Here is a 12,280-nt window from a genome sequence, read left to right on the forward strand (position 1 = left end):
GGGGGGGAGGAAATATGAGGCAGCAGTATGGGTGGTTTTTGCTGTGGCCTGCCATACTTCTCAGGGTGGCGAGTTGCTGTATTAACACATTTTGGTGGACTTTCTCAACACAGAGTGGCCAACTATCCACACAGCTAAATGATCAGAAAATGCGTTGGCTGTGAGGACCTTCTAGGCGCTGCGGATACAGAGCTCACCTCGCTTTCCCTCTTTCTCTTGGGCTCCCGCATCCCTTTTGCAGCCCGGTTCTCCCCCGCTCTGTCCTGTGGCAGACCCTTCACAGAGCCCTTTCCTTGGCAGGGAACGCTGGTCTTCGAGTTCCTGCCGATGAGGCCCGGGGAAACCAGCGGGCGCCTGGCCCTCAGCAGCAGCGACCTGGGCTCTTTCCAGTACGACCTCATCCTGAAGGCCACGCCGGCCCGCCCGGAGAAGCCCCTCAGCTTCTCTGCCATGCTGGGCAGCAGCCAGAGCTTGGTGGCCAAGATCCTCAACTACACTCGCCAGAAGACCGAGTACTCCACCAAGGTGAGCAGGCAGGGAGGCTCTTGGCCGGCGCCGAACCCCCCCACCCTCCCCACCCCCGCCGGGCGAAGGCCAACGCGCCGCTCCGCTCTCCCCGCAGATCGACAGCCCGGACTTCCAAGCCGAGAAGGTCATCAGCGCGCCCGCGGGCGCCCAGACGGGCACCGAGGTGGGCGTGGAGGTGACCTTCGAGCCGTGCCAGCTGGGCGAGGCCCGCGGGACGCTCCTGCTCTCGTCGGCGGCGGGCGGCGACTACCTGATCCCGCTGCGGGGCACGGCGCTGCCCCCCCGGCCGCAGGGCCCCGTGCAGATCCGGCTGGGCGGCAGCGCGGTGCTGCCCTTCAAGAACGTCTTCCTGCAGCCCACGGCCTTCAGCTACGCCGTGGACAGCGCCGCCTTCTCGGTGCGCGCCGCCGAAACCATCCGCCCCAAGAAGACGGCCACCATCTCCGTGGCCTTCGAGGGCGCCGGCGGCGGGAACAGGGCGCCGGTCACCGGCAAGCTCGTAGTCTCGTGCCCGCGCGCCGCCGGGCTGGCCTCGCCCGTCAGCTGGGTCTACTACCTGAGGGGGGTCCCGCCGGAGAAGTAGCGCCGCCTCCGCAATAAAGTTCCTTCTTCCCAGAAAGCAAAGCGCGTCCGCCGCCTCTTTTGGGCCGGGGGGGGGATGGGGGGGCTGGCGGGGGGCGGGGCTTTGGAGGGAATCGCGGCCTGTTTCGCCCCGCGGGATAGGATGACGTCACGAGGGGGCGGCTGCGGTTGCCCCGGAAGCAGCAGGCGCGGCGTCATGTGACAGCCAGCATGGCCGCCGCCCGGTAGCCGGTGTCGCCACCGCCACCGGCCGCGATGAACCCGGAGAAGGACTTCTCGCCGCTGACGCCCAGCATCGTGCGCGCCCTGAACGACAAGCTGTACGAGAAGCGGAAGGTGGCGGCGCTGGAGATCGAGAAGTGAGCGCGGGGCCGGTGAACCTGGCGGGCTGGGGCGGCGGGCGGCGAGGCAGGCCCAGACTCGGCTCTCTCCTCTTGCAGGCTGGTGCGCGAGTTCGTGGCGCAGAACAGCGCGGCGCAGATCAAGCACGTGATCCAGACGCTCTCGGTGGAGTTTGCGCTCTCGCAGCATCCCCACAGCCGCAAAGGGGGGCTCATCGGCCTGGCCGCCTGCTCCATCGCCCTGGGCAAGGTGGGCGCAGCCGGGCCAGGGGCGGGCGGGCGGGCGGACGGGCCAGGCTTCGGCGCCCGGCATGCCACTGGGCTTGGGCTCCGAGGGCTCTGGAAGCCGGGCAGAAGAGCGGGCCCGGGAAGAAGGTTGCCATGTGGCTCTTTGCCAAGGCAGCCCCCCCCCCCCCAGAGAGGGCTGAGGTGGGGGGAGTGAGCGGGATTTGAGATGTGCCCCCCCCCTGCCGTCCTAGGAGAACCTTGGGTGGCTGAGGCCTTGCCCGCAGATAACTGGAGGGGCTCTGGGATGGGTGGCTAGATCTGCTCCCAGCCTGAGATCCGGGACCGTGTGGCTGGGTCTGTGATGAAGTACCCCAGGCGAATGGAGTGATGTCTCAGTCCAGAGTCTCAAAAAGGTTTTAAAAGATTGCAATGAAATACTGGATGGACCTGCCTAAAGCTTTTTGGCAATCTCAACTCCACCGTCATCTGATTTACAATCTGGTTGATTGGAAAGGCCCTATATATTTGAGATCTAATTTTTTACAAGGTTGCCTCAGGTTCAGACATTTTGTGGACAAATACACCTTTATCCCCCACTCTAAATTCTCTCTGGAGGGCTCTTTTCCGATCTACATGCCTCTTGGCTCTCCCTAGTCTTATTCAATGCCTCACTCATGCTACCCCACATAGCTTTCAGACTGTCCATTCGCTCAGCTAATGACACTTGAGGATCGTTGAGGGACACTTGAGGGAGCTCTGGAATGGGCACAAACTCAGTTCCTGTAGCCACCTTGAAAGGGGTAAAACCTGTGCACTGATGAAGTCCGTGGAGTGAAAAAGAAACAGGTGAAAGTGTGAATCAGTCTTGACACTGTATCTTTAGTTGCTGTGCCAAATCAGACAGTTATAGAGGTGCAATGACAGACTCAATAATTTCTCTGTAGAACTATATCAGCAACTCCTTTGGAAGCCTGAGCTTTCTGAGATGGTGCAGGAAGAACATTCTTTGTTGTGTTTTTTTGAGGACATTTTTGATGTTAGGTGTCCATTTCAAGTCCTGAGAGATTATAGAACCCAGAAGCTTGAAGGTCTCTACCAGTGATACTGTGTTGTCTAATATTGTAAGAGGTGATAAAATAGGAGGGCTTCTCTTAAAATGTACTATCTTCTGTACAGTTTTGAGTGTTTTCAGTTCAAAATTGTTCCAGCTGCACCACAGGGCCACTTAAAGTAAAGTTAAAGATAGAAGTCTGCTTTGAGGCATCTGTTGGATTAAGTTGCTCAAGTCTGCTCTAAATTGGAGCTTTGAGGGATATCCCATCTACCCAAAGCACACTCTGGCTTGGTTACTTTGGGAGGAGTTTGAAATTGTTAGTACTGAGGAAGTAGACAAGTTCTCAGAATTGTAAGCTCAGCCATCTGACTGTTTGTCTCATGTTCTTCCTGAGTAGCCAAGATTTTCTTGAGACATGAGATTGGGCCCTGAGGCAGTGATGAATCCTTATTTGAGAAAAAGGAGAGTAGTTGTGCCCTCAGCAAACCATTGCAGGTCCCAACCTTGTTAGGCAACTTTTGTCTGTGTCCAACTTCCTTTTGAGAGAAAATTGTTGATAAAGTAGTCATGCTACAGCTTCAGAGAACTCTGAGAAAATGGATTATTAGTCTGTTATTATTGGCCTTCATATAGGATTACAAACAGACATACTTATGGGAGCAGGATGGAAATGGCAATCCGTTTTTGCTCTCCTTAACTTCTCATTGGCCTTTGAAACCACTGATCATGATATCTGGACTGACTTGAGGACTTGTGGAGGGTTCTCTTCTTTCCTCTGGGATCAGGTCTAGTTGTTATTAATGGGGTGGGGAGAGATAAATCACAGCCTCTGATTTTGGAGGCGCCTCAGTGCTTGGTGTCCTTCCCATGCCTGTTTTAACATCTATATGAAACTGGTGGGTAAGATGTCACCTGTGTGCCTCATAGAAGTGATGCAATAGAGGTTCTGTCTGAAGGCTGTGGAGAGCTGAATGGCACAGAACACGTGTGAGCACAACCATAACACTATTCAGGGCTTTGGGTTTTAGCATCTCCTCTAGCCAAGGGTTTTCCACCTCTTCCATCAATATTTCTCTACTGTGGTTATGTCTGCATAAGCCACTTGGTGAGAATGGATGGGTTGCACTACTCTGAATAGAACTGGTTCTCAATTTGAATGTCTCTTTGATCTGTAACTCCTGTTCAGGTGGCAGCCATGGCAGAAGAGCTTTTGCACAGATTTGCCTTGTTGCCAATTGCACCCTGTCCTGCATTAGGAGGCCTTGTTCATAACTCATGCCTTGGTCACCTTCTCTCTGGGAAGACAGAGCAAGGATTGGACAGGGGCACTAAAGCCCACACTACAGATTAGGTTTTACTCATGTCCTTTTTTTTATGTTTTATTTATTTTATTTATAATACTTTTCATCTCCATTGAACAGTGGCGTGAACTGGGTACAATTCTTTACAAATTCATAGTTTGCATATTTGTTGTTCTATTCGTTACAATGACATTAATAATATAACTATCAATATAATTTACGATAGTACATAACCCCGTCATAAACCTCTCTCCATAGTACCGTGTTTCCCCGAAAATAAGACCCTGTCTTATATTTTTTGGGAACCCTGAAATAAGCGCTTGGCCTTATTGCCATGAGCTCAAAAGCCCGATTGGGCTTATTATCAGGGGATGTCTTATTTTGGGGAAAACAGGGTAACATTTTCTTTTCTTATATCTCCTCCTTCCTAACTTCTGTTCCTATTCTCTAGCCATTGATAAAATATTCTAGCCATGTCAGAAAATATTCTATATCTTCTCTGTCCTTATCATTATAAGCATTAATCTCTCCATTTCTGCGCATTCCATTATTTTCTGAATTACCCTCTCATCTGACAGGATCTCCTTATTCTTCCATTGTTCCGCAAATATAATCCTAGCGGCAGTCACTACATGTAAAATCAAATATATAGTCTTTTTATCATATTTTTCCAGTAGGATGCCCAACAAAAATGTCTCTGGTCTCAGTTCAATGTGCTTCTTTGTAATTTTTTCCAACCAGGTATGTATTTTCGACCAGTATTTTTTGGTTTTGGGACATGTCCACCACATGTGGTAATATAAGCCTGGTGTTTGGTTACATTTCCAACATTTTGCTGATCTGTCTTTATACATTTTAGCCAACCTTGCCAGTGCAAAGTGCCATCTGTAAAACATTTTATACAAATTTTCTTTATAAGCGGTTGACATTGTCATTTTTACATTCGTATCCCATAGTTTTTGCCATTCTTTCACCCACATGAGCACCAAGCCTGGTAATATAATATAATTCTATTGCGTGTCCGAAGTTTTTAGCCCAAGCAATCATTGTCTTCTTTATGATGCTCAACCATCATAAAGAAACCATATAGTTTCTTTATCAATTTCTCATCTGTTCCAATTAATATCTGGTCTAATTCTGTTGGTTCTTTATTAAAGCTGTACATTTTGGCATCTTTCTCATAACACAATTTTATTTGCATTTGTGGCCACCATGCAATTTCTATTCCTTGCCTACTTTAGTTTTTAATTCCCCTTCATTATTCAAAATGTCATTATATCTTACAATTTTTCCCATATTGACAATATTAGGGTGTACCAGCACCTCCATCGTGGAAAGCCAGATTGGAATTTTCAAATAGTGTTGTCTCTGGAAATAACTATGTATTTTGTTCCTCCCATACCAAAGGAATGCGTGCCAACCTAATTGGAGATCATGCCCTTCTAATGTTAATAATCTTATATTTCTCAGATTGCTCATTCTTTCACCCACATGAGCACCAAACCTGGTAATATAATTCCCAGCCTGGCAGTCCAAATCCCCCTTTTTTCTTGGTTTCCTGCAACATTTTCATACCTATTCTTGCTTTCTTCCCTCGCCAAACAAATCTTAATATTGTTTTGTTCAATTCCTCAAAATATTTTTTCTCCAATTTTATTGGAATAGTCTGAAATAGGTTTCTTGGCAGGATATTCATTTTTGTGGTTGCTATTCTTCCTGACGCTGTGGCTCAGTGGCTAAGACACTGAGCTTGTCGATCGAAAGATCGGCAGTTCAATGGTTCAAATCCCTAGTGCCGCGTAATGGGATGAGCTCCCAATACTTGTCCCAGCTTCTGCCAACCTAGCAGTTCGAAAGCACATAAAAAATGCAAGTAGAAAAATAGGAACCACCTTTGGTGGGAAGATAACAGTATTCTGTTCGCCTTTGGCGTTTAGTCATGCCAGCCACATGACCATGGAGATGTCTTTGGACAGTGCTGGCTTTTCGGCTTTGAAATGGAGATGAGCACCGCCCCTTAGAGTCGGGAACGACTAGCACATATGTGCGAGGGGAACCTTTACCTTTACCTTTATTCTTCCTGACAGTGGAAGTTGTAGGTCCTTCCGCTTCTCCAAGTCCTGTTTAATTTGCCTCAGTAATTTCATATAGTTATCCTCTTTAATTGTTGCACATTTCACTGTTAATTGTATACATAAGTATTTCACTTTTTTAACTATCTGTATGTTAGTTCTTTCCATTAACCTTTATTGTATGTCTGTGACATTCTTAACTAAAATTTTGTCTTATCTTTATTTATTTTCAGTCCCGCTACTTCCCCATACTCTTCTATTTTTTATAATAAGCTTCAGCCTAGTCTCTAAGGGGGTCTTCTAATATAAAAACCAGATCATCGGCAAATGCCTGTAGTTTATATTATTTTTTTATTTCTATTCCTCTTATTTCTTCGTCTTTTCTAATATTTCTAGTTAACACTTCCATTGTCAATATAAATAGTAATGAGGACAGTGGACATCCCTGTCTTGTGCCTTTCTTTATGGCAAAATTCTCAGTTGTGTCTCGGTTAACTATCACCCTTGCTGATTGTTTACTGTAAATTGCTCTGATCATATTAATAAATTTCTCCCCAAAGTCCATATATTCTAATTATGCCAACATAAATTGCCAATTGACGTTATCAAAAGCTTTCTGGGCATCTAAGAACAACAGGGCCATTTGTTTTCCTGAGTGTGTCTCATAATATTCCAGTGTGTTTAAAATATAACATATTATTTTTAATCTGTCTTTTTGGTAGGAATCCATTCTGATCTGTATGTATAAAGTCATTTAAATATCTTTTAAGCCTCTCTGCTATTATTGAGGTGTATATTTTGTAGTCTGCATTCAATAAAGATATTGGCCTGTTATTCTTTATGTACGTTGGTCATAAAGAGTCATCCTTCGGAATAAGGGTAATATTTGCCTCCATCCATGAATTCGGTATTTTCACTTTCAGTAATACTTCATTGTAGACTTCCACCATCACTGAGCTTAATACTTCTTCTAGCTTTTTGTAAAATTCTGCCAGTAGACCATCTGGCCCTGGTGTTTTATTATTTTTCTGTCTTTTAATTGCTTCAGTCACTTCAAACATAGTTATGCGTTGGTTTAACATAACTTTAACTATACCCATACCCTGGGGAGATCAGACTGTTCCAAATTATTATTATTATTATTATTATTATTATTATTATTATTATTATTATTATTATTATTAATTTTATTTCTATACCGCCCTTCTCCCGAAGGACTCAGGGCGGTGTACAGCCAATTTAAAAACACAAGACACAACAATAATTAAAAATTAAAATAATTAAATAGATTTGGCCGATTTAAAACCCCAAAAATTTAAAATACCCCAATTTAAAATTATTAAGTTGATAGCCCGGCCTGGCGGAACAACAGGGTCTTCAATGCGCAACGAAACACCCGGAGGTCGGAGATCTTGCGTATTTCCGGGGGCAGTTCATTCCACAGGGCTGGGGCTCCCACAGAGAAGGCCCTCCCCCTGGGTGTCACCAGCCGACATAACTTGGCTGATGGCACCCTGAGGAGACCCTCTCTGTGGGAGCGGACAGCGATGGCACCTGCTGACTATATCGGGGCGCCGGAAGCCACAGCCACTCGGTCTTGGACAGGTTGAGTCTGAGCCTGTTCCTCCCCATCCAGACCCGCACGGCCTCCAGGCAGCGAGACATCACATTAAGGGCATCGTTGGGGTGGTCTGGGGTGGAGATGTACAGCTGAGTATCATCAGTGTACAGATGACACTTCACCCCAAAACCACGGATGATCTCACCCAGTGGCTTCACATAAATGTTGAACAGAAGGGGCGAGAGGACCGACCCTTGTGGCACTCCCCATGCGAGATGCCTCGAGGTCGACCTCTGCCCCCCTGCCAACACGAACTGCGAGCGGTCGGAGAGGAAGGAGGAGAACCACCGCAGAACGGTGCCCCCTATTCCTAACCCTCTTAACCACCCCAACGATGCCCTTGAAGTGATGTCCCGGTGCCTGGAGGCCGTACGGATCTGGATGGGGAGGAACAGGCTCAGGCTCAACCCATCCAAGGCCACTCGGCTGTGGTTTCCGACGTCCCGATATAGTCAGCTAGTGCCATCGCTGACTATTGGGGGCGAATCATTGGCCCCCACGGATAGGGCTCGCAACCTGGGTGTCCTCCTGGATTCACGGCTGTCGTTAGAAGAGCGTGTGACGGCCGTGTCCGGGAGGATTTTTTATCAGGTTCGCCTGATCTGCCAGTTGCGTCCCTATCTAGATCAGGACTCCCTACACACAGTCACTCATGCCCTCGTTACTTCTCGTCTGAACTACTGCAACGCTCTCTACATGGGGCTCCCCTTGAGGTGCACTCGGAGGCTCCAACTGGCGCAGAGTGCGGCCGCACGGGTGGTGATGGGAGCGACATGGAGTTCCCATGTAACACCTCTCCTGCGCGAGCTGCACTGGCTCCCGGTGGTCTTCCGAGTGCGCTTCAAGGTTTTGGTTATCACCTTTAAAGCGCTCCATGGCTTAGGACCTGGTTATTTACGGGACCGCCTGCTACCACCAATAGCCTCCCACCGGCCAGTACGCTCCCATAGAGAGGGGCTCCTCCGGGTGCCGTCGGTCAAACAATGTCGGCTGTCAGCCCCTAGGGGGAGAGCCTTCTCTGTGGGGGCACCTACGATTTGGAACGAGCTCCCCCCGGAGATACGTAGGATCCCGGACCTGCGCACCTTCCGCCGCGCGCTTAAGACTTTTCTATTTTATCAAGCTGGCCTGGCCTAAATCTTCCCCTTTTTAAATGTGGGAATTTTAAATTTTTAAATTTTAAATTCGTCTTATTTATAGGGGCATGGGTAAGGCGTTTTAAATTGGGGAGCCATTTTGGATTTAATTCTGTTTTAAACGTATTTTTAATGTTTATATTGTATGTTTTTTAATTTTGGCTGTTCACCGCCCCGAGTCCTTCGGGTAAGGAGGCGGTATAAAAATCTAATAAATAATAAAATAATAATAATAACCGCCGCAGCATGATACCATGGTCGATGGTATCAAAAGCCGCTGAGAGATCTAATAGGACTAGGACAGAGGAACAACCCCTGTCCCGAGCCCTCCAGAGATCATCCACCAACGCGACCAATGCCGTTTCTGTGCTGTGCCCCTGCCTGAAGCCCGACTGGCACGGGTCTAGATAGATAGCTTCATCCAGGTGCCCGGGCAGTTGTCGTGCCACCACACTCTCAACAACCTTCGCCACAAAACGAAGGTTGGAGACCGGACGGTAGTTAGCTAATTCAGCCGGGTCCAGGAAAGGCTTCTTGAGGAGGGGCCTCACCACCGCCTCTTTCAAGGCGGCGGGAAAGGCACCCTCACTCAGAGAAGCAGTTATAATCCCCTGGAGCCAGCCTCGTGTAACCTCCCGGGAGGCCAGTACCAACCAGGAGGGACACGGGTCCAATAAACATGTGGCGGCACTAATCCTACCCAGAACCCTGTCCACATCCTCGGGAGCCACAGGATCAAACTTCTCCCAGATAATATTCTCAAGGCCTGCCCCTGTCTCCTCCCCTGGACTCATCCAATCGGAGTCCAAGCCATCCCGAATCCGAGCGACTTTATCATGCAGGAATTGCACAAAATCCTCAGCGCGGCCTTACAAGGGATCTTCCCGCACTCCCCCCCGAAGAAGGGAGTGGGTCACCCTAAACAGGGCGGCTGGGCGGTTCTCTGCAGATGCGATAAGAGCGGAGAAATGGTTAGATTTCGCCGCTTTTATCTCCACTAGGTAAGTCTTGATATAAGACCTCACCTGTGTCCGGTCGGAATCGGATTGACTAGTCCTCCAAATGCTCTCTAGGCGTCTTTTCCGACGCTTCATCTCTCTCAGCTCCTCAGAGAACCAAGGAGCCAATTGAGATAGGCATCGGGTCAGAGGCCGCAAAGGCACGACGCGGTCCAAAGCTCCGGCGGCCGCACTCTCCCAGGCGGCCACCAGCTCTTCAGTCGAGTCGTGTGCCAGAGTCTCAGGAAACGGCCCAAGCTCCATCAGGAACCTTTCGGGGTCCATCAGGCGCCTGGGATGGAACCATTTGGTCGGTTCCGTCTCCCTGCGGCGGGGGAAAGCGGTAGGAAAGTCTAAGTGAAGGAGCGAATGATCTGTCCATGACAAGGGTTTGATGTCTAGGTCCCCTTTACCAAGATCATTCAACCACTGACCAGAGACAAAAATCAGGTCCAGAGTGTGTCCCCCTATGTGAGTTGGGCCTTGAATTAACTGGGTCAGGTCCATGGCCGTCATGGAAGCCATGAACTCCCGAGCCGCCTCTGACGCCTCACCCGCAGACGGAAGGTTGAAATCCCCCATGACAATAAGTCTGGGGGTGTCAACCGCCACCCCGGCAATGACGTCGAGTAGCTCGGGCAGGGTCGCTGCCACGTGGCAGGGAGCCAGGTACGCAGTCAGCAAACCCATCTGCACCCCACGGCCCCACTTCACAAAGAGGGACTCACATCCGGCTATCTGAGGAACAGTGGTCTCCCTCGGACAAAGACTCTCCCTAATAATCACCGCCACTCCCCCACCCCTCCCCTGGGCCCTTGGCTGATGAAATGCACGGAAACCTGGTGGGCACATTTCAACGAGGGGGACCCCCCCCTCTTGGCCCAACCAGGTCTCCGTAATACCTGCCAGGTCTGCACCCCCCTCTAAAATAAGATCACGAATGAGGGGGGCTTTATTAACGACCGACCTGGCATTACACAACATCAGCCGCGGACCCTGGGCCTGAGACTCTGCACAACCCAGGACACGAGTCGCGCATAATTACTTGTAAACAGCGTGTGCGCACCCCCAGCACATGATATGGCCCCCTGCGCCCGTCATACCTGCCCCTCCCACTCATTGTTTCAATTACACAGCCCTTCCTATCGTCCCCCTGCTCCCCGGTTAAATTTCCTTTCACGACCCCTCTGTTGCAGCCAATCGACCCATCACCCCGCTCAGTTGCTATCTGAACCCCCCCGGGTCCACTTTTACAACCCCCTCCCTTCCTCCCGGGTCCCCTTAAAATTTTGGTTAAAAAGTTAGCTAAAAAACCCCTCAACCCCCTTCTCGCACCATGCCAAATATTGTTGTATTTTGTTTTCCACTCTCATGTCCTTTCTGAGAGGGAAGAATTTACTGAGAATTAGAAATGTAGCAGAAAAAGTAAAAAGTGACCTATTGGTTCATGTTTACAAGCTGACCTTAAGCTAAGCTCAGATAAACTAAGAAATTGCTGTCAGAATGAGATTCTGAGTCATTGTTTTTTGCTGATTCAAGCTGCTTTCTTCTTGGGGTCTCCATTAGCAATTGGGATGGGGTGGGGATTCAGAGACACTCAGTAAGGACAGCAGCAGTTCAGAAGAGGAGCAGACCAAAAGCAGGACTTAGTTGCTCCTTTTCGGCATTCATTTCATGGGAAGTCTCGGCAGTGAGCTCCTCTGTGAGGGGAGAGTCCCTATCTTGGTCAGAGCATCCCTTTTAGTGAGTGGCATCTTGGGTCAAACTCCAGGCTCAGCAGTCCCAGGTCATGGAGTTGGAAAGGAGGCTGAAAAGATAAGCAGTCAGATAAGCTGAAAAAGAAACTAAGATTCTTGTATATGTTGTATGTCTATGTATGTCTTTTTAACTATGTTTAAAATAAAAACCTTTAAAAAAAGAAAAAAGAAAAGATAAGCAGTCAAGAATGCCCTGCAGGCCACAGCTATAGGGCAGGGGCGCTCTTTAGCTTAGGGCAAAGGAGGTGAGGCATCGCAATTTAACAGGACCCACCAGTTTTGATGGCTACGAAGTTGGCATTGGGCGACCCAAGAATAAAGAGATGGCAATTGTCTCCCATTGCCATACCCAAGGAGGGGAGACCTTGCTAAGCCAGTCCTGATGTTCTCCATTGCGGCTCGGTTGCCAGGATTCTGGTCTGTACCTGAAGGAGCTCATCGAGCCGGTGCTGACGTGCTTTGGAGATGCTGACAGCCGGTTGCGCTATTATGCCTGCGAGGCCCTGTACAACATTGTGAAGGTGGCCCGGGGCGCCATTGTCCCCCACTTCAACGTGCTCTTTGATGGCCTGAGCAAGGTAACCGCTGATGAGCAGAGCCTGAAGGTTGAAAACAGTTCCTGGAGGGGAGGGGTTCCCCAGCAATCTGGAAAAGGGGAGTAG

General features: G+C 49.3%; 2 protein-coding genes across 2 annotated transcripts in view; both read left to right on the plus strand.

Moving 5' to 3' along the window:
* Positions 1-1,135, plus strand: part of HYDIN (HYDIN axonemal central pair apparatus protein) — a 422,362-nt gene extending 421,227 nt beyond the window's left edge. The window contains exons 85-86 of the mRNA XM_070952742.1: positions 301-525; positions 623-1,135. Coding sequence (XP_070808843.1) covers positions 301-525; positions 623-1,111 — 714 coding nt within the window. The 3' untranslated portion in view covers positions 1,112-1,135. The remainder of the gene's footprint in view (positions 1-300; positions 526-622) is intronic.
* Positions 1,136-1,325: 190 nt separating this feature from the next.
* Positions 1,326-12,280, plus strand: part of VAC14 (VAC14 component of PIKFYVE complex) — a 61,238-nt gene continuing 50,283 nt past the window's right edge. Inside the window, exons 1-3 of the mRNA XM_070952887.1 lie at positions 1,326-1,469; positions 1,551-1,701; positions 12,029-12,196. Coding sequence (XP_070808988.1) covers positions 1,366-1,469; positions 1,551-1,701; positions 12,029-12,196 — 423 coding nt within the window. The 5' untranslated portion in view covers positions 1,326-1,365. The remainder of the gene's footprint in view (positions 1,470-1,550; positions 1,702-12,028; positions 12,197-12,280) is intronic.

The sequence above is a fragment of the Pituophis catenifer genome, unplaced genomic scaffold (assembly GCF_029215685.1).
Source record: "Pituophis catenifer annectens isolate HBS135680 unplaced genomic scaffold, rPitCat1.0.hap2 SCAF_13, whole genome shotgun sequence".
In the NCBI taxonomy this organism is placed as follows: domain Eukaryota; kingdom Metazoa; phylum Chordata; class Lepidosauria; order Squamata; family Colubridae; genus Pituophis; species Pituophis catenifer.